The sequence below is a fragment of the Lissotriton helveticus genome, chromosome 3_2, assembly GCF_964261635.1.
Source record: "Lissotriton helveticus chromosome 3_2, aLisHel1.1, whole genome shotgun sequence".
Taxonomy (NCBI): domain Eukaryota; kingdom Metazoa; phylum Chordata; class Amphibia; order Caudata; family Salamandridae; genus Lissotriton; species Lissotriton helveticus.
In genome coordinates, this window is record NC_136062.1 from 45,587,593 (window position 1) to 45,609,565 (window position 21,973).

The window sequence follows — 21,973 nt, forward strand, 5'->3', positions numbered from 1 at the left end:
TTGAATGTCGGCAAGGCCACATTTGGCACAACACATGTAACGGAGGGCCTTGAACTCAATGTGCTTAGTGACTTTAAGCCAGTGGAGTTTGTGGACCAAAGGAGACTCAGAGGCGCATCTAGGCAGATGGAAATAAGACGAGCAGCTGCATTTTGAATGACCTGCAGCCGATGTATTGAAGCTTTATCTGCACCCAGGTACAGCACATTGCCGTAGTCCAGCCTGGATGTCACTAAAGCCTGCAGAACCGTTCTCTGAGCTGCCGGTGGAATTAGCCAGAGGATGTTATTGATCCATCCAAGAACAGCAAAGCAGGATGCTGCAACCCTGGAAATCTAAGGTTTGAGGGAAAGATTTTTATCAATAATAAAACCCAGGCTATTTACTTTAGGGACAGAGGCAGGCACAGGGCCCAGAATACCAGGCCAGTGTTTGATTCCCCAAAGCTCAGGGTTAATACCCAGAATAAGCACCCATAATCTGGGTATTGTCGGCAAAAGAAAAAATAGTCAGTCCCGACTTCTCAGCAGTGTCGGCCAAAGGGCGAACATATATATTAACAAGCATTGGCTTAGCCAATAGGTCTCGCCTTTGGGAACTTATAAGTGTTTAGCCAGGGATATTGACTTTACCTATGTCTTTAAGCTGTGCTGTACAGAAGTTTGCAGCATGCTGAAAAGTTATAATAAAGAAGTGGCATAAGCATTTTGTTACCTTACATATGACCAAAAAAGCATTATGTACAACTAAACAACCATATTAAAAAAAGTTAAAAAAATGTCTTTAGCTTTTTTTGTCCTTTCAATGCTGACAACTTGTATCTGCCTTTCCCAATGGTTGCTTGTTGTGTTTTTTGTTTGTTATGGGGGGCATAAATAACAGGAGGGTGAAGGTCAGTTAGTCAGTGAGAGAGCGAGAGTCAGTGAAGAGAGTAAGAGTCAGTCAGTGAGAGTGAGAGTGAGTGAGTCAGTCAGTGAGTGAAAGAGAGTGAGTCAGTCAGAGAGTGAAAGAGAGTGAGTCAGTGAGATAGTCAGTGAGAGTGAGTCAGTCTTTAAGCGAGAGTCAGTCTTTAAGCGAGAGTCAGTCTTTAAGCGAGAGTCAGTCTTTAAGCGAGAGTCCATCTTTAAGCGAGAGTCCATCTTTAAGCGAGAGTCCATCTTTAAGCGAGAGTCCATCTTTAAGCGAGAGTCCATCTTTAAGCGAGAGTCCATCTTTAAGCGAGAGTCAATCTTTAAGCGAGAGTCAATCTTTAAGCGAGAGTCAATCTTTAAGCGAGAGTCAATCTTTAAGCGAGAGTCAATCTTTAAGCGAGAGCCCGTCTTTAAGCGAGAGCCCGTCTTTAAGCGAGAGCCCGTCTTTAAGCGAGAGCCCGTCTTTAAGCGAGAGCCCGTCTTTAAGCGAGAGCCCGTCTTTAAGCGAGAGCCCGTCTTTAAGCGAGAGCCCGTCTTTAAGCGAGAGCCCGTCTTTAAGCGAGAGCCCGTCTTTAAGCGAGAGCCCGTCTTTAAGCGAGAGCCCGTCTTTAAGCGAGAGCCCGTCTTTAAGCGAGAGCCCGTCTTTAAGCGAGAGCCCGTCTTTAAGCGAGAGCCCGTCTTTAAGCGAGAGCCCGTCTTTTAGTGAGAGAGAGTCTTTTAGTGAGAGAGAGTCAGTCAGTCAGTGAGAGAGAGTCAGTCAGTGAGAGAGAGTCAGTCAGTGAGAGAGAGTCAGTCAGTGAGAGAGTCAGTCAGTGAGAGAGTCAGTCAGTGAGAGAGAGTGTCAGTGAGAGAGAGTGTGTCAGTGAGAGAGAGTCAGTCAGTGAGAGAGAGAGAGAGAGAGAGACAGTCAGTCAGTGAGAGTCAGTCAGTGAGAGAGAGTCCGTGAGAGAGAGAGTCCGTGAGAGAGAGAGTCCGTGAGAGAGAGAGTCCGTGAGAGAGAGAGTCCGTGAGAGAGAGAGTCCGTGAGAGAGTCACTCAGTGAGAGAGAGTCACTCAGTGGGAGTCAGTCACTCAGTGAGAGAGATTCACTCAGTGGGAGAGTGAATCTGTGAGAGGGAGTCTGCGAGAGGGAGTCTGTGAGAGTGTGAGACAGTATGTGAGAGAGTCTGTGAGAGTGTCTGAGAGTATGTGAGAAAGTGAATGTGAGTCTGTGAGAGAGTGTCTGTGAGAGTCTGTGAGAGAGTGTCTGTGAGAGTCTGTGAGAGAGTGTCTGTGAGAGTCTGTGAGAGAGAGTCTGTGAGTGTCTGTGAGAGAGTGTCTGTAAGTCTGTGAGTGTCTGTGAGTGTGAGTGTATGAGTCTGTGAGAGCGTGTCTGTGAGGGAGTGTCTGAGTCTATGAGAGAGTGTCTGTGAGTCTATGAGAGTGTCTGTGAGTCTATGAGAGAGTGTCTGTGAGTCTATGAGAGTGTGTCTGTGAGAGAGTGTCTGTCCTCTCCTCAAACCTGTTGAAGCATTCCAACGTGTGAGGGCTCAGTCCTATATAGGGGAGCTCTTTCTACCCCAATTTTCCTTGTTGAGTAGGCGGGCCACCTTGTGCTTAGAGGAAATTCAGACTCAAAACATTCCAGCAGATAGTACGAAAAGTCCAAATATTTCCTAACAAGCAAGAAGTCTGTGAATACGCTTCTTCTTTGCCTCATATTGTAGAGGGTTCTGATTACAAGATTGTCCCAATGTTGTGGCTTATGGTGGGCTTGTGAGGGCAACCGTCAAATCGCAGTGATCAAACGATGAGTAATTTAAGATGACTTAATTGGCTCATATAGGAACACTGCTTCCTAGAATGAATGAATGTTGTACTTATTTGTGGCCAATAAATATCTGGATTGACATCAACTATTGTGTGTTAATTTGGACCTTTTATTTCGTGCAGATTTAAGCCAAATATTCTTCTTATTTGGAGTATTTTGACCATATGTACTCTTAAGTGGATTGTTTAAATGCCATTCTTAGGTTGTTAAAGTTGGGTAATTTGGTTATTTATAATGTACAATGGATCAGCTGGCAAAAAACTAGACTTCGAACTGTCAGTAACCTTTATTTTTATTTTTTTAAATCACAGCAAACCCGGCCTCAATTGACTCTGTAAAATGGTCTTTAAGGCTAGATACGAAACAGACCATCCTGGTCTGTGTGGTTTAGAGCCACTATCACTGGTTTTAACTTACCATTGTAGGGAGGTGTAGTCAAGACGCTTACTCATGAGTAGAGATTTGAAGATGTAATATTTCCCCCTCTTTCATGTAACAGCCCATAACACATAAATACTTTTCATATCTGTAACAGTTTTCATGCTAACCAACGGTCTTAGTCCCAGTGGCATGGTTTATTATGTACTGTTTGCATGACTTTCACAATTGGCCAGTTCGTTATTAACACAAACTTTTCTGTTTGCACAGAATACTCTTAAAAAGACATAACGTTTTGACACCGATGGAAGGGCAAACTCATTTCAGCCACGGTGTGTATCACACTTCAGCAGGCTCGGCTCACAGCACTGTAGCATGCGTGGGCCAGTGGTTGTTGAAAAGTGGACATGACGTTCGACAAGAAAGCTTGCTTTCCTACACGAATTGGCCTTTAGTAGCCGCTTTCATGATCACCGCTGTGCCACGGCTTTTGGGGTGTGTGGAGGCCGGTAAGTGTTACATAGGAAGCCTTTCTGTGCACTGCTACCGAAAGTATCCACCATATCCAAAGCTGTAATTTCTTCCACGATTACACTATGTCCGCATACACACTACCATGTTGTGTCACCAACATGGATGGTTTCACTCCTGCAATGCTGAGAACACAGCAGTGGCAACAGATGAGCAAGGAGACTGTACACACCTATCTCAATATATACATGGAGTGACTGGCACTGGCAAAAACCCACGCTGTGGACACAGACATCATGTACCAAGACCACCGAAAAGCTGAGCGAGATCTGGGGATTAGCTGTTAAAAGATCTTTTCTGTAGCTTCTCAAACCCTGTTGGCAGCATCCAGCCCATTGATGCAAAAAGAGCAAGGCGCACCAGTAGGCAGCAACTGTTGGCAACCTGGCCAACTCCATTCCGTGGGGATATTACTGAAGCAGAGTTTTTACTCTGAGGGACCAGTTGCATGCCGGCTCTGGGTCAGTACCCCAAATCCCTAAGACAATGATCCTGTCTTTGTGCCTGGAGCAAGATTATGCAGCCAATTACATTAGATGCATTTTTTACCCTGTTATTTAGCTTAATTTTCTCTTCGGTAGATGTAAGTGCCAAGCTTCTGGACGTTATACTGTACTTTCTTGTCTTTGTGAGACACCGTGCAACAGGCACCCACTTTGTGAGTATAATCTGTAGTAACTGATCCAAAAAGGCATTAAAGACAAGTGCCATGACATTAGGAAAGCAGGGGAGGCGCGCGCGTGTGCATGCCACGTGCAGCAGCAGGGGGGATAAGAGGGGCCTGCGCGATTTACTTGCGGGAGCGATAATTGCTACCATATGGTGGCGCTCGCTCCCAAAAGTGAATCTCCACACGTGCACGCGTTGCCATTGAAGGCAATGGATCGCGTGCACGGTTGTGGGTGAAAAAGGGCACCGATGGCTTAAGGTCTCCTCCTATGCTGCGTAGGCGAGACCTAGAAAGTAAAGGGCTTAAAATAGAGCCCCGAGGAACTCCTGAGGTTAGAGCTAGAGTGTTGGATCTCACTTCGTTCAAGAAGACCTGGAAGGTACGGTCTTTTAAAAAAGAAATAAATCACCTCAGAGCCAAACCCACAATGCTAGAGACTTTGAGACAGTCTAGCAGAATGGAAAGTGACACCATATCAAAAGCTGCGCTCACATCCCGCAGGATGAGGGCGGAAGTACCTGCGGAGTCAAGTAGTAGCCTGAGGTGCTCAGTAACCCCTAGAAGCGCAGACTCAGTACTATGGCCAGGTCTACAGCCGAGTGTGAGAGGGTGCGGCAGATTGCAGGTTGTGACAAAAGAATGTAGTTGAGTATTAATGTGTTGTTCCAAAATGTTTGAAAACACAAGCAAAAGAGAAATAGGACGAAAATTAGACTAACAGAGAGTGTCTAGACCATCCTTTTTTATTAGAAGAAGGACGAGTGCATGTTTCCACCTCTGAGGTACCAAACCTATACTGAGAGAAGCGCCTCATCCAAGAGACTTAGTTTAGAAGGGGGGAGAGGATTAAGAGGTGAACCAGACTTAATAGATCTTAACGACCCCTTCAAGGTAGGCGAATCCAAGAGAGGCCACAAACTAATCTGTGAAGAATAGTCCGACACAGGAGCCTGGGAGGAAAATTCCGGGGGCCCTACTGTGGTGCTGACAGGAAACATTAGATTCCCTTGTTGGGAGTCATCCACAGCAAGTTGGTCATGGAGGGACTTGACTTTAGTGTAGAAGAACAGTGCTAGCTCATCACATTGAGGTTGGGGGAGCGAGGGAGGGGACAAAAATGCACTGGCAGCTGAGAGTTTCGTGACCACCTTAAACAAAGTTTTCTGACCGTTTTTGGAGCTAGAAATCTTTTCAATAAAGAAGGTTGCACAAGCCGAGCTGCAAAGAGCATGATATCTCTTTAATGCTCCCATATACTCCATCTTATCATCGGACAAGTAATGTCTCCTCCATTGTCTTTTTAAGGCTTTGCAGCGTTTCTTCTTTTGTTTAAGAGAATCATTAAACCAAGGGGCAGTAAGATGGTTTCTAAACTGTGACTTTATAGAGAAAGGTAGTGTAGAATCAATGACCGCTGTGAGCCATTGGTGCACGGAAAGCTGGTTTTGGTCAGGGGAGGAGTTAAGAGAAGAGATATTTTCCAGAAGCACTTTGTTGAGTGCCGTCAAATTAAGTTTGCACTTTTTCTGAGTTTTAGGCATTGAGGTCAGCCTAGTAGAAGAGGTAAAAGGAAGCTTGATGATAAAAGGAATTGCAGAATGATCAGTCCAGCAAAGCTGGACAGGTGGTGCTACGGATAAAGTAGCAAGATTAGAAAAAATAGGATCCAGAAGATGACCAGCAATGTGAGTGGGAAGTGAATTTAACAATGAAAGGTTGAGAATATTCATGTCCTCTATGAATGTGGATGCTGATTTATCTTCGAGATTCTCCAGGTGGAGGTAGGGGTCCCCAAGCACCAAGAAGTTAGCCGCTCAGAGAATATGGAGAGCCAGTAGGTCAGAAAAGGCTGAGCACCAGTTATGGGAAGGCCAAGGCGGGCAATAGATAAGGGCACCCTAAAAGGTAAACTTATGGTTAAAAGGGATAGAAAAGGCCAAGGCTTTACAGTTTGGAATCTGAAGGTCCACAATTTAAAAAAAATAAAATAATTATATTTGTTGAATAATGGCGATGCCACCCCTAACTTTGTGGGGCCTGTCAATTCCTAGCAATGAAAAATTCTTAGGCAGCGCCGAAATGACATCAGGTAGGGAGTCATCATCGGGGCCAAATCTCAGTTAAAAATAGTGCATCAGGCTCTATGTCAAGAAAGTTAAAAAGATGAATCTGTTGGAATGATAATTTAAGCTAAAACAGCGAAATTCGCTGCACAGCGAAGAAGCAGTAAAAGTATCAGGAAAGGAGCCGGGAGCCCCACTCCCGGCCTGGAGGTCATGCACGGCCACATGCTGACAGTTAGGAGTACACTTAAAGTGGCAGCTAGAGCACTGTAAGAGGGGAAGATCAGGAGAAAAAACCTGACAGGACGTGTTCAAAGAAGGTCAAAGATTACTCAACATTAAGGAAGAGTCACATCTAAAAGCTGCCTGCAAGGAGCCAGGGTTTCTGGCACGTTGTCCCAGCCGGGCACAGATGGGCCCAGATGGCTTGCCTTAGGCGCGTACGCTGAGCACGTCTGCTTGCACATCGGGTTAAATAGGGGGAGTACGGCAAAACTAGACTGCACCCCGCCTCACCTGGAAGTGGAGAAAACGGCTGGAAGTGGCTGAGAAAACTACCACCACACCCTCCACACACACACGTCACTCAGCCGCGGCAGAATGGGGCGGGTGACTGATAGGAGCAATGAATAATGTTTCAAATAGATGGTTAAAACATAGCCCAAGTTTAAACTAGCACACACAAAGACAGAGCTCCGTTCACACTCAAAATCGCCAAAGGTTATCAAAAACGGCAGTAGCCTCACCACAGTCTGCTGTAGTTTGAGTCTATCCACAGGTGTCTGCACACCAGGTACTGCTATGGTATCTATTCAAAAGATGAGTAATCTGCGGCTAGAAGTCTCTATCAGAAGAACAAGTTACTTGACTTTGGTGATGCTGTTAGTGGTGGAGACTATCTAGCAGCAGATTCCTCACTTTCCCTCCCTTCCATACTGTGTTTTGACTCTAACTTATAAAAATACTTAAATTCTGGGAATCTCCACACAGTCTACCAGTTTACTTTTGGGGCTCAGCGTCTGGGGCCTCAGGCAGTCTTCAAAGCACCAGAGGTCAGTGTGCGGGAGTGGCACCTATATAGGCCCACACGTTATTTTAAGTGAAACAGTATCAATGCGGAGCCGCAACGCTCGACCTTGCGGTGCACAGAGGTACTATGAAAAAGTTTACAGATCCAGTCTGACACCTAGGGAATATTCAAAAGGCAAGGAATCTGCTGCTAGATAGTCTCTACCAGAAAGAGCCTTACCAAAGTCTTCAGGCTCCATCCTCCCAGACAGACAATACAACACAACATCATTAGAAAACACTGTCAAGTGAAGGACTGTACAACTCCAAGCTCCCCACATCTGCAACTCAAACACACACAAGACTTGCAAGCCTTATGTCTCAATCCTAGACTAGTGACTCGTACCGCAAACTCACAACACAGCAAAAAACACAGGAAAGCAGAACTGCCCACAATTGACAGCCACTTCATGCAATATGGGTCTACATAACACCCTTGCCCCTTAACTGAACAGACTGCCAACACGTAAAATTTCATTTCAGTCGGCACTAGATCACCTGAGAACTCCATTGCAAAACAGTTGTTTAACTCTGAATCTTCAAATTACCCACTTAACACTACATATTACCCATCCATTTAAGTCAGAGCACTAAACAAAAATAATGTGCAAGTGATTTACTCCTCTCAACCACCTCTCCTGTCTCTGAAATATTCTTCCTATTCTTCCAGTGACCACTAGGAGCTTGCAAGAGTGTTTGTTTTGGAAGCCTTGAATACTAGAATGCCACCTAATCTGAAAGAAACATGTTCGTTATAGATTCCCCCTTACAATTACCCCCAGGCGCGTCAGACTGGATCCGGAAAGTTTTTTCGTCAGCAGTACCTCTGCGCGTCGGAAGGTGGCGTCAGTCGGCTCTGCGTCCGTCGTTGGCATCGTGTTCCCGGGATGAAGTCGCTGCAGCTACTTAGACACCGCCCTCACGCGCTGACATCAGTTCTTTCTTTTTCCGCCAATCACTTTTTGACTGACTTTTTTTCTCGGCTTTTGTAAACTTCTTTTTTGAGTCTTCGACTCCTGGTGCATGAGGGATGCCCGGCTTCAAAGCATGCGGTTCCTGTAACCGACTGATGTCGGTGACAGATCCACACCGCATGTGCCTCTTTTGCCTGGAACGCGACCACTACTCCAAGTCGTGCTCCGACTGCCGTTCGGTGGCGCAAAAGACTTTGCGGGAGCGGTCCCAAAAGTTTCTTGAGCGCCGGCAGTCGGCTCCGCGCCGTTTGAGGTCCCGGTTGCAAGGGAGGTCGAGAGACCAGTCGCGGAGCCACCATCACCATTCGTCCAAGTCATCAAAGTCTTCGCACTCTGGATATGGTAAGTTAAAGCATAAGAAGAAGTCGAAGAGGCACCATCACTCTTCGACTTCTCCTTGTCGGTGGGCCGATCCGACGAGGGATGCGGGTGGTGCTCCTCCCGCGGCTCCGTGTGTGGATCCCAAAGATCGACTCCGTGTTTCCCTCCCTTTCCGGGACCCGGAGCGTCTCCCGCCCAGTTTCGTACGTTCTACGGGGCGATGCATGCCAACTTTGGGCAGCCCGGACTTGGCATGCTTTCGGGCCCACGGAACCGGTTGGGGGGGTCTAGGCCTTCTCCGCTGATGGCTATAGCCCCGCAGGCCCTCCTTAGCTCCAGGCCTGGATCCGGATTGGCACCGGTTGACCTCATTACACCTCCGCAGGCGTCACTTCCTCCGGCACCATCAGTGCATTCAACGCCGGTCGACCCCAGCCTCCCTCCCGACGTAGATCCGGAGCCGGACCGGCATCGCCCGACGTCAAATCCGGCACCGAGAGGGGGTTTTGTGCCCCTGTTCACTCCTGGGGTCCCTTTTCAGCCAGATTGGTACCCAGAGGAGGAGGACTGGGAGGGGTCTGTAGACCCTTTAGCTGATCAGGCAGAATCTTAGCAGGACTGGAGAGAGGATCTGGGGGATGCTAGTGGTCTGGACACTGCCCTTGACCTTGGCATGTTGTCTCCTCTTACCGTGGCTTTGGAGAAGGGAGCTTCGTACGCAGTGGTGTTGCGTAGGGCAGCCGAGGCTCTCAACCTCAAACTCCCTACCGTGCAAGTCCGGACTAACCACCTGATGGAGGTGCTTCAGCCAGCGGCGAGCCTCTGCTTCCGTTTAACGAGGCCCTTACTGACGTCTTTTTGGGCACTTGGTCCAGTCCCAACATGAGAGTTTCCATAGACAGAATGATTGCCTGACACCACCGCCCGGCCGCAGGTGACCCCACTTTCCTTTCCCGACACCCCACCCCTGAGAGCTTGGTGGTTCAAGCCTCTACTACCAAAATCGCATTCCCTACTCCCCCACCGGAAAGGGAATCCAAGCAGCTGGATCATCTTGGGATGAAGATTTTCTCTTCTGCCAGCTTGGGACTGTGGTCTGTAAACACTGCATGTCTTTTGTGCCGCTATTCCCACTCTGTGTGGGACTCAGTTGCTGCTGCAGGTGCTGCCTCAGTGTCCGGCGAAGGCCCGGACAGTGCTCTCTCAGGTTGTTACCGTCGGGAGGGATGCTGCCAAGTTTGCCATCCGTTGTGGACTGGATACTGCCGCCTCTCTGGGTAGAACGATTTCTACGTCAGTAGTTCTTAAACGCTATGCCTGGATGAGGTCGCCTGGCTTTACGAGGGATGCCCGATGGACATGCCCTTTGATGGCGGTCGCCTTTTTGCCGACAAAGCAGACAATACTCTAGAGCATTTCAAGTACTCACGGGCTACGGCCAAGTCCTAGGGCCTCTCATCCTGCCCTGCGCAATGCGTTTTACCCCTTTCGTGGCTACAGAAGGGGTGCCCCGCTACGTCCCGCCCAGAGCCACAGGCCGCAGCTAGTTACCCAGCCTTCGCATGGCCAGGGACGTGGGAACAACCTTCGTGGTTCCGGGTGCCAGTGGGCGGGCCAGTCCACCAACCCCACCTCTGTAGCAACCTCCAAACCTTCTTAGTCCGACATTTCAGGCCCATTAAACGCCAGTGGGTGGCAGGATTCGCCATCACCTCCCCCACTGGCGCACCATCACGTCGGACATGTGGGTTTTGCAGATAGACCGAAGGGGCTACTCCCTCCCCTTCGCAGCTACCTCTCCAGCCATGCGACCGTAATACCACTGCATGTCGGAGGATCACCTGGCCCTTCTCCAGCAGGATGTTACGACTTTCTTGGCCAGGGGAGCCATCAAGCACGTTCCTGTCCCAGAAGTCGGTCGTGGTTGTTATTCCCACCACTTTCTGGTCCCTAAGAAGGACAAGGGCAAGCGTCTTATCTTGGATCCCAGGAACATCAACCGCTTCCTCCAGAAGGAAAAGTTAAAGATGTTGACGCTTGCTCAGGTCAGGCCCTCGACCCGGAAGACTGGTTGGTAGCGTTGGACTTGCATGACGCTTATTTTCACATTCCCGTCCTGCCGGCCCACCGGCATTACCTGCGGTTCACGGCAGGCCACAAGCATTTTCAATTCACCGTGCTCCACTTTGGCCTTACCAGCACCTCTCGGGTGTTCACAAAAGTGATGGCGGTGGTCGCAGCTCATCTGCGCAGACCAGGGGTTTCAGTCTTCCCCTATCTCGACTACTGGTTGTTGAAGGCGGGATTGCCCCAGGCAGTCGTCTCCCACCTCCAGACTACGGCTGACCTCCTGCATTCGCTGGGGTACTCCATCAATGTGCCGAAGTTACACCTGATTCCCTTTCAGAAGCTCCTCTTCATCGGACTGGTTTGGACACGACCCGGTTTCGGGTCTATTCTCCCGAACAGCGAGTCCAGGATATTCAGGCTTTGATTCGGATCTTTCAGCCTCTCTCCCGGCATTCAGTCAGAATGACCCTGAAGGTGCTGGGGCTCATGGCCTCCTGCATCCTGCTGGTCGATCATGCCATGTGGCACATGCGGGCTCTGCAGTGGGACCTGAAGTTCCAGTGGACGCAGCATCAGGGGAATCTGTCCGAAAGCGTCCAGATCTCAGAGGGCACTGCATGACAATTACAGTGGTGGTTCACAAACCAGGATTGGGTCAATGACAGATCCCTCTCCCTTCACCAACCAGAACACACAGTGGTGACAGAGGCATCCCTTCTGGGATAGGGCAGCCACATGGGAGGGCGGATTCCGGGCTCCACATCAACCTTCTGGAGCTTCGGGCGATTTGTCTTGCACTAAAAGCATTCCTTCCCTCTGTTCGGGGAAGAGTAGTGCAGGGGTTCATGGACAACACCACTGCCATGTGTTACTGCAACGAACAGGGCGGGTGGGGTCGTGGACCCTATGTCAGGAGGCCCTCTGCCTCTGGACACTGGCTGGAACATCAGCACATATCTCCGGTGGTGCAACACCTGGCGGGTTCCCTGAACGCCAGGGCAGACAAACTCAGCCGCAGGTGCATGATGGATCACGAATGGCGTCTTCACTCGGAGGTTGTGCAAGGTCTCTTTCATCAGTGGGGAGAGCCTTGGTTGGATCTATGCGCCATCGAAGAGAATGCGCAATGTCAGCAATTCTACACGTTGGAATTTCTAAGGCGGCACTCGCTATGCGAAGCTTCTCGTCGCAAGTGGAGTTGCGGTTTGTTGTATGCCTTTCCGCCTATACCACTTCTGCCCAGAGTGCTGAAGAAGATCAGGCGCGACCGGGCCCAAGTCATTCTTGTGACTCTGGATTGGCCACAAAGAGTCTGGTATCCTGAGCTGCTCAACATGGCCATCGATCCTCCGATCTGACTTCCTCTTCGGGAGGATCTTCTGTCGCAGCAGCAGGGGCCGGTCCTCCACCCAAACCTGTCCATCCTCCACCTCCTTGCGTGGAGATTGAGCGGCGGCAGTTGACATCGTTTGACCTGCCTCCCGAAGTCTGCGATGTTATCTTGGGAGCCAGGCGTCCCTCCACTATGGCGGTATATGCCTGTCGGTGGAACAAATTTGTGGCTTGGTGCACAGCAAAGGCTGTGGATCCTCTCTCTGCCCCTCTTTCTGAGGTTCTCTTGTTCCTCCTTTCTTTTGCCCAGCAGAGTTCTGCTCTGGGCACTATCAAGGGTTCTCTCTCGGCCATCTCTGCCTTCCTTCGGCTTCTAGATCGGCCTTCTCTTTTCAAGTCCCCGGTTGTAAATTGGTTTCTGGAAGGCTTAACTCGCCTCTTTCCTCCTATTCCTTTCGTTATGCCTCGGTGGGACTTGAATCTAGTTTTAATGTGTGCTCCCTTTGAGCTGCTTCACAACTGTCCTTTAAGGCTACTCACACTTAAGACTGCTTTCCTGGTTGCCATCACCTCTACCAGTAGGGTGAGTGGCTCCAGGCTCTTTCGTCTAAGCCTCTTTTCTTGTCCGTCCATCCAGACAAAGTGGTCTTCAGGACTCGTCCATCCTTCTTGCCCAAGGTTGTCACTGCTTTTCACATCGGGCAGACCATCCCTTTGCCCACCTTCTTTCCGCCTCCGCAGCCTTCAAAAGAGGAGGAAAGGTTCCGCAGTCTGGACCCAAAACGTGCACTTCCCTTTTATCTGGATCGCACCAAACAGTCCCGGGTGGATGATCAGCTCTTTGTTGGGTACTTGGGTGCAAAGAAAGGTCGGGCCATACACAAACCAACTATCTCCCGATGGGTCGTTTTGTGTATCAAGGTCTGCTATTCTCTGGCGAAGAAGGAGCCTCCAGTAGGGCTGCAAGCCCATTCTACCAGGACGACTGCACCAACTACTGCACTGGGACGTGGCGTTCCTCTCAATGACATCTGTCAGGCCCCGCTGCACACGTTAACAAAACACTACTGTCTGAACAGTCCAGTCCAGATAGACGGCTTCTTTTGGCCGTTCTGTGCTCCAGGACTTTCTGGTGTGAGATTGGTTCGCAGACCTACCACCGGGGTTGGTATTGCTGGGGTATCTATTCGGTAAAAATATATCTGTAAGAAACATTCGTTAGTTATAGATACCTTACCGCCCCACCCATCCTCCCCATTCTGCGAACTGATTTCTAGTGTTAAGGATATCGTTTCAGGGCCCTAGTTTGGTGCACCAGATGTCAGTGTCTTGCATGGCTCTGCGTTTCTGGCACGGAAAGTCGTGTCCAGAACTGACGTCAGCGCGCAAGGGCGGCATCGAAGTAGCTGCCGCTACGTCATCCCGGCGACATAACGCCAACGACAGATGCGGAGCCGACTTGACGCCACCTTCCGATTCGCAAAGGTACTGCTGATGAAAAAACTTTCCGGATCCAGTCTGACGCCTCTGGGTAATTCTAAGGTAAGGAATCTATAACTAACTAATGTTTCTTACAGATATATTGTTACCGAAGGTAAGTAACTTGTTCTTCAGTGCTCCCCAAGAAATTCAAAGCTCCAAAGATTGGAAAAACATCATAACCACATCAAACCAGCACTAAAATTGCTGCATCAGCTCCAGGTGTAAACTACAATTATATTTAAGTTCCTCTGCACAAGCGTACCGGGGAGAGGGCCAACATTTGTACAGTTGATTAGTTTCCACTATGCAAAAGGAAATGGTCACTCAGGATCAAATTGGTGAAACTTTGTTCTGGATGGTGGCCCCTGGCAATGGAACATCCTCAACTGAAATCGGAAAGACAAGTCAAATTTTGTGGTTCTGAAAATAAAACATTTTAAACTCGTTTTTGATTGGGTTTTATCTCAGAAAAGGGACCACTACTCAAGAAAATAAGTTTAGGTTCTCCTAGATAAGATTTTAAATATCCCACCCATGACTAAAGCTGACTTTATTTTTAGAATTTCAGCATTCTGAAGTAACCAATTGCGCCATGTTTAGCTATCTAAAACGTTCAAATTGATAAGCAAATACTTTCCTTTAGCCTGTGAAGCTACTAAATCGTGGTAACCAAGATTCTCTTTCTCGGTTTTCGTTTTTTTATATTTTCCTAATCGAAAAGAGCACTGGTTACAGTATCTGAAACCGTAGGACTTTCACGCCTCTAGAGATACAGATTCTTCGAGGCAGTTTGTAAGTTTACATGTACAATAAATTCTGTTATATTTATTACAGATTCTGCAGACAGAATGCAAATTGCTCAACTGCAAGTTCTTTACAAAGCAAGAGGGAGACAACTAGAAGAAATGAATGTAAAGCTCGAAGAGAGCGGCCGTGAGATGAGATGCCTTAATCATCAGCTTGCAATGATAAAAGGTGATTTTGTATTTTTTCTGTATTGATTTTGAAAGGATTAAGCTTCCACTCCTGAACTAGTGAAATTGTATGAAGCTGAATTTCGTAGAGAATAGACCATGCCAAAATAATGAGATGTTCATATAATGTAGGTGTTAGAACTGGGGGTCTCTAGTTGGCAGAGGTAGGTACCACTGTCCAAATAGGGACCCTTGCTTCCAGTCAGGGTAAGGAGGAAACCCTCTGAGATAACCCCTGCTCACCCTCTAGGTAGATTGGCACGAGCAGTCTAGGCTAACCAGAGGCAATGTGTAAAGTATGTGTACCAACACTCACAGTAACACAGTGAAAACACCACAAACTGACTCCACAACAGTTTAGAAAAATAAAGGTATTTAATCTAAACTACACAAGACCAAAACGACAAAAATCCAACATACACAGTTCAAGAATATGGTTTCAAAAGAGTTCTGAAGGTTGCGATAAAAATTCTGTAGGTTGTGATAAAATAATCCACAGTAAAAAGTTCACAGTTGCGTCACGGTAGCTCACAGTACCTTTTAGTTGCGCCAAAGTTCCAAAAGCAGAAGCTGGTGTGGTAGAAAACAAGCGATGCGTTGCTCCTGAGACCCTGGGGAGGCGTTTGCGACAGCCCCGCTGCAGCAGCGGGCGTGTTGCGACGAATCCGGTCTGTATGGGGAGGAAGGCCACTTGTATGGATTCCGGTGCGGAGGTTCCGTAGGAAGTTTGTTCTCGCAAAGGCACGATGCGACGATCTTTGGAGTTGCGACGATGCAAGGACCAGCAGTGATCCTCTCTCTCGCAGCTCCTCGACGCGATGGTTTCTGCACTGACACTCGCAGCGACGTGATGCGGTCCGCAAGCAAGCGGTGCGGCGATCTCACCCAGCGACGACAGGCTCTGCGACGACACTCGCAGCGATGTTAGACTTTCCTGCACCGGTCTGGTGCGCCCCACGAAAGAAGGATGCGACGGCTCTGGCAGCGGCAACAGGCGCTGTGACTATCTCGGCCTTCGTAGCGGCGGGAATTTCCTTGCACTGTCGGGAATGCGCTCCGCAGCGAGCGATGCGATAACTTTTCAATTGCAGAAGTCTCTCAAGCTTAGTTTCAAGCTTCCCAGCACAGGTACAACTTCCAGAGGCCCCACAACCAGGCCAAGGCACACAGATGGGTCAGACCAGAGAACAGCAACTTTCTAAAAGTGCTGTTCTCAAACACAGGATTTAAATTCTGAGTTCAGGGATACTATACTCTTATGTCCTATCTTGTTCCTATGAGGAGAAATGCTGGTAGCCACTGTAGCCAGCATCCCCCATGTTAATCTATGGAGCAAGATAGCCTTACAGTAGTGAAAAACGAAAATGGCTGCCATTCACTACCAGACATGTTACCTGCACCAGCACATGCTCTACCTTTCACATATACTGCACCCTGCCTAGGGGGGTACCTTGGGCCTTCCATAGGGGTGACTAATGTGCACAAAAAGGGAAGGGTTAGGCCTGATCAGTGGGGACACTGACCAGGAGGACATGGCAGTTCACAGACTGCATTCAGGCACTGCGGTAGCAGGCCTGAGACACCATTTTAGGGCTACTCATGTGGGTGGCACAATCAGTGCTGAAGGCCCACTAGTAGCATCTGTCATCACCAGCCCTGGCACACCCAGTGCACTTTACTAGGGACTTCATGGTGATACAAATATGCCAATCATGTATATCCAATCATGATAAGAATTTACATAGGGAGCACTTACACTCTGGCATTGATCAGCAGTGGCAGAGTGTCCAAAGCATCTAAACCAGCAAAAACGAAATCCAGCACAGCATCAAAAATACAGGAGGTAGAGGCAAAAAGATAGGGGGAAATCACGCCAAAGATGCCAGGTCTAACAGTAGGTATTTAGATTTTGAAAAGACACAATAGATATTTCTCAAATGGTGGTTAGATTGGTAAATAAGCTGTATGTTCGCCAGTTTCAAAAAGTATGTGATATCTAAGCAGGAGTAGGCTTCTGTTTCATCAGAATGTTTGGCCTAACAAAGAGGATCCATTAAAGTATTTATGAATGTTTGTTACCTAAGCATCCCCTCCTTGAGTTTTTTCAATATTTTGTCACCAGTAGAAAAACATCACATTAAGGATTTCTCCTTGAGCCGCAAGAGCATGTCCATATAACCAAGTGGCTTCTTTTATTCACATAGCGTAGCAATGGGTACTACAAGTCGACTACTTGACAGGTGCCTAATTGCTGTATAATCAAGATCTCGGTCGTTTGTTCCTCTTGGATAAGTACTTGAGACCATCTTGACCTTATATCCTCATTGAAAACATTTTGCTAAGAACATGGAGATAATTTAGAACTCGGAATGTGTGATAGCTCAGTTCCTTACCCATATAACAGAACTATTTCTGCTGCTTCATGGTCCCCTTCACTCTGTCTTTACCATGATGACGGTATGACACAACCACTTTCGCAATTAATGTGTATGCTGGTGATCAATACATATTATGCCTTTCTGTTCACTCAGCTGAACATGTGTTTGAGATGGCGATATAGAGAAAGTATTCTCTTGCCCTTTTGCATAATTTTTTCCAAGGGCATCTGCTGGAATGCCTGAACATAATGATATGGTAGCAAATACCTGTTGACTTGAACATTTGCCATTGTAATGTTCTTTATGCATAACCCTCCGTTTGTTTGACCAGATGATGACTTGTTTGAAGAGACTATTAATGGAGGACAATACCTCTAATTCCGGTCCTGTAGTTTACTTTGTGACACATGTGTATTGGATTGGAGCTGGACATTTCCAAGAGTGGATGCTGATGAAAATGTTAAAGTCCGGCCCCATCATGTCTGCTTTGTTTGGTTGTGTATTCCTGTATGTTAACTTTCTAACATATCTGCAATACATTGTATAGAGTGAATCTTCTAATCGTATTCTTTCAAAATGCTTTTTGCACTGTGCCTGTTCGGGGCTAGCTCAGATTTACTCACTGAGGACATCTTGGAGGAGATGGTTTTCATAATGATTACAGATGTGCATTGAGGACACAGATTTTGTTAAAGATAGTTTTTCATGTTGTATATGCCTGTGCTTTGACCAAAATATAAATCTGAATATACTTATAAAGGAAAGCTTATTTTTTGGGTTTTAAAGCTGAAAAAGATGGTTTGACCATGAGCCTTCAGGAGTCTCAGAAACTGTTTCAAAATGGACAAGAAAGAGAAGCACAGCTTGACGCTCAGATAAAAGTATTGGAAACCAACATTCAAGCTTTAACTGCAAATGAAGAACAGGTACTAAAAGTAGCAGCAGAAAACCATACTAACAGCAAATTATGAATTTCTGATGGTTCAGTTAGAAATGCTGTAATGCAATCAGTGCTGCGTTAAGAGTATATCCTCTAACACTTTTTTCTAACCCTGTAATATCGAGGCATACTAATAAATGATATTTCAAATAGGTATGGGGAAATAACTTTGGAGTTTTGTAATTGCCTGCTTTCTGTTTCTTTAAACCCTACTCTTATTCATGAAAAACAAGATTATCCCATAGTCTAATATCTAAGCCGGATTACTATTTGCTTTAGCCTTGCACAGTTAATTTCTCTATAATATGCTTTACTTTTGGGTTTGGGGGCACCACTAAGATTTCTAACCTATAACCCTCTAAAAGTAATTATTAACATAAATAGTTGTAAAATGGTTAAAATCGTCAGTTATCATTTATTATGTCATGACTTGACCATAAATGTTTTCAGATGTGCAAAAAGCTACAGTCTTCTGAGGTAGCTCTGGAGGACATGCAGCGGCAGCTTATAGATCTCCGCCGATCTGACACCCTTAAGAGAGCCAGAGAGCAACATGAGTCTTTCGTCTCATCACTAAAGCAGAAGAGTGAAGAACAACTTTTGCAGTTACAGCAGAAGCTGGATGCTGCAAATACAGCGCTGCAAGAACAGGTTTAATATTACTTTTTATCATATAATGCTTTTTAACTGTGCGGGAAGGGCTGATAAATAGTAACATCAGTTTTGGCAAATTACTGCACCATGGCCAATATTAGTTTTCGCCTGTCTCTTCATTCAAAGAAAATTGCATCACTGGATGATGCCAGAGAGCGAACAGATTCTCTAGGATGTTGAATATTGAAATCTAAACTCCTTGAAAGCTGTGAGTAGGTGGCTTTGTCCACCTACAGGCTTCATGCCCATGTCACACTGCCATTTCCTCCCCCTGCAGAAGGGGATATTTCTGGAGATTTTTGATTTGAGGGCAGTTTTATGTAAAAATCCGTCTTCATCACTCCTATTTGTGTCTGTGGCTCATTTTCATCAGAGTTCTCTTATCCTTTTTACCACTCTCCTTAAAAAATGTTTTAAAAACTGCTTGCTTGACTTTTTTGCCTCAGATCTCAAATTTCTTACCCTAGATTTTCTTGGGTATATGTACAGGGCAACAAATATCCAAAATGTTGTGTGTCTTTTGACATTTGAAGCTATCTGGTTTGTTTTCTTTGTTAGAGAAACATAGCGGTTTGAGGAAGGTTTATAATGTTTCCAAACTGTGTTGTCTACATATAATGTGGTCCATCTACCTACTTTTGTGGCAGTGAGGTGCTGGGTTGGGCTGGGGCGTAAGAGAAGAGCTGTAAATAAAGTTGTCAAGTACTAGCCTGAATCTAAAAGCTCTGTCTGGGGAAGGCCGAGAGAGTAGTCCAAAGAGGCAGAACAGCATGGTGTTCCTATTGTTAAGGCAATGTAGTTCTACAGTCTGAGTGCGCATGCTGTAAGTAGTAGGGTGCCGTTAAGGAGCTGATTATGGAAGCCTGATGCTGCAAAAGAAGATAAAATGCATGGAATGAGAGATGGAAACTGACAGAGGCAGGGCCTGCCATTTATCTTTTTTTTAAACCTCTATTAACCTTGTCGACAAGAAGTACAGACATTGGATTGATCAGCTTTGTTAGCGAAACTGCACGTACATTATAGACAGGGATACAGTTACATTAATACAATTATAGTCATTGCAGTTTTAAACCCATTGCACTCGAATAACAAGTCCTGAGTGGGTGGATGAGAGAAGACATTCCCACCTGATCACCTAGGTAGCCGTTTCCCTTTCCCCGTCCCCTGATACGCCAAACGGTGCCCGGCCCAGTGTGAGAACAACATATCAGCCGCACCCGTTTTGAGTGTCCAATGTGAAGGCAGCTAGAGATAGGAGTGAGTCGCAGTGGGAGCTGTGTAAACAGGTATTCTAAAGGGTTGGGGATCCCTCTCTCTGTTCGACAGGGTTTACAGTGGTGGTGTTAGAGAGTTGGAGATAGGCATTGAAAGGTTCCCAAATATCATGGGCGTGGGATCTTACTAGCATCAGCTCCCAATAGTTGGTTAGTTGCTCATGGCAGTATGCGGCGTCTTTAAGCCAATCCCGTATTTGTGGCGCTCGGGGACGTCCCCAGTTCATCGCGACCCTGCGCTTTGCAAGCAGCAGCAGAAACGCGGCGAGCCTGTGGGTCTCGCGGTCCACTCCGCCATATATCCCAACAGTCCCAGCAACAGGGACGGGTTCAATGGTGTGTCTATTATTATCCCAATGGTGTGAAATACCTCCCCCCAGTACCTGACAATAACTGGGGAGTTCCATGCCAGATGCAGGAAATCTGCCACAGGTGAGTGGCACCTTGTGCAGTGAAAGTCTGGGGTAAGCCCCGTGCGATATGTTTGTACAGGCGTTCTATAGATGCGGTGTAAAAATTTTAAGTGGATGAGCCGCAGCAGAATGCCCACAGTTTATCTGTGAGGGGCGATTGTAGGTCTATACCCCACGCCTCTAATTGCTCCCTATGATTATATAACAATGTGATAAGTGTCCGTGCAGTGGTAGTTGCATAGATGTGTTATAGTGCTTTGAGGGTTTATAGGGGGTTCAGGAACATCTCTAATGACGCGCTACAGGCTGTGCGTAGTTGATAGTTTAAAAAAGTATCGAGCGGGGTCTTTATAGTAGGGTCTTGATCGGGAGGGTCGAGGAATTAGTCGTTTGGAAGTGAATCCGCCAGGGTGTGAATGCCAAGTGTACCGGCCTGAGCGCAAGCGCCGTTATCCGATAACGGTGGCAGTTCGGGGTGCCCCGAATTGCCACAGTTATCGGGTAACGGCTACCGGAAGCGATGGAGCGTATAGGCGCATGTGCCCTATGCTCTTCGCTAGACCTCTCCATGTCCACCGTAAGCATTGCAGGGTATCTTATCTCATGGTCTGGCCATTTGAATTGGAGGAACAGGGCCGTCGAGATAGAACATGGTGAGACCCTGTCTATTTCCACCGCCATGTGTGGCTGGAAGGGCGTAGGGTGTGTCCAAAAGTGTAAACATTGTGCCTGAGCGCAGTGCGTATAGCTGTAAATCCGGTGCCCCCATCCCGCCCTGTGCTTGTGGCAATGTGAGGAGTTAATATTTAACGCTGGGTTGTTTTCTGGCCCAGATTAATGTTATGAGATTGAATCGGAGTCTATAGAAAAAGGCTTGTGTGATTGGCAAAGGGATGTTAATGAACATATAGAGGAACTTTGGGAATACCACCATCTTTGCAATGGCGATCCGCCCCACCAGAGATAGTGGGAGCTTGGCCCATATAGGGATGCGATCTTCTATCCAAGTCATTGCACTACCCAGGTTGGCCCACCATATTTCCTCTGTGTCGTTGCATACATATATTCCCAGGTATTTGACAGGAACGCCCGCCCACTTACGCAGGTTCTCCACGGGAAAGGGAACTGTCGTCTCCGTTAGGGGGATCAGTGTGGACTTGGCCCAGTTGATCTGGACCCCTGATATGCCACTGAATAATATAATTTCATGAATGAGTGGTGAAAGATTTTGTTTGGCGTTGAGCAATGCCGCCACAGCCGGCAGGTGGGGGCTTAGGTGGTGCATCACCGAGAACATGGTCCGGAGATTGTGCGATGTTGTTCGACCTGGTATACATCCTGATTGGTCAGGTCTGATCATCACCGGTAGTAGGAGTTGGAGTCTATTGGCTAAGACTTTGGCAAGGATTTTGTTGTTGATGTTGATGAGAGATAGCGGCCTATAAGAGTCGCAACTATGGGCAGGTTTGTCTGGCGTAAGAAGTGTAAAGATTACAGCCTCTTGCATTGAGGGGGGGAGCTGGCCTGCCTCCAGGTCGTCGAGGTAGATGTCCAGGAGCTTGGGTGACAAAATGTCAGAGTATTCTTTATAGAAAAGTGCCGCCAGCCTGTCCAGCCCCGGAGCCTTATCCTGGGAGAGTCCAGCAATTACCTGCTGTAACTCTTCTATGGTGATCGGGGAGTCCAGGAATGGGCATTTGATAGCCATATCAATTCAATGTCGTCTA

The 21,973-nt window shown here is 47.3% G+C and overlaps 1 protein-coding gene across 3 annotated transcripts in view; it reads left to right on the forward strand.

Annotated features, from left to right (window-relative positions):
• CEP152 (centrosomal protein 152) overlaps positions 1-21,973 on the forward strand; it is a 1,079,595-nt gene that overhangs the window by 189,071 nt on the left and 868,551 nt on the right. For all 3 annotated transcript variants that reach the window (XM_078684802.1, XM_078684801.1, XM_078684803.1), the window contains 3 exons: positions 14,445-14,585; positions 17,749-17,888; positions 18,353-18,553. In XM_078684802.1, the coding sequence (XP_078540928.1) occupies positions 14,445-14,585; positions 17,749-17,888; positions 18,353-18,553 (482 nt within the window). The remainder of the gene's footprint in view (positions 1-14,444; positions 14,586-17,748; positions 17,889-18,352; positions 18,554-21,973) is intronic.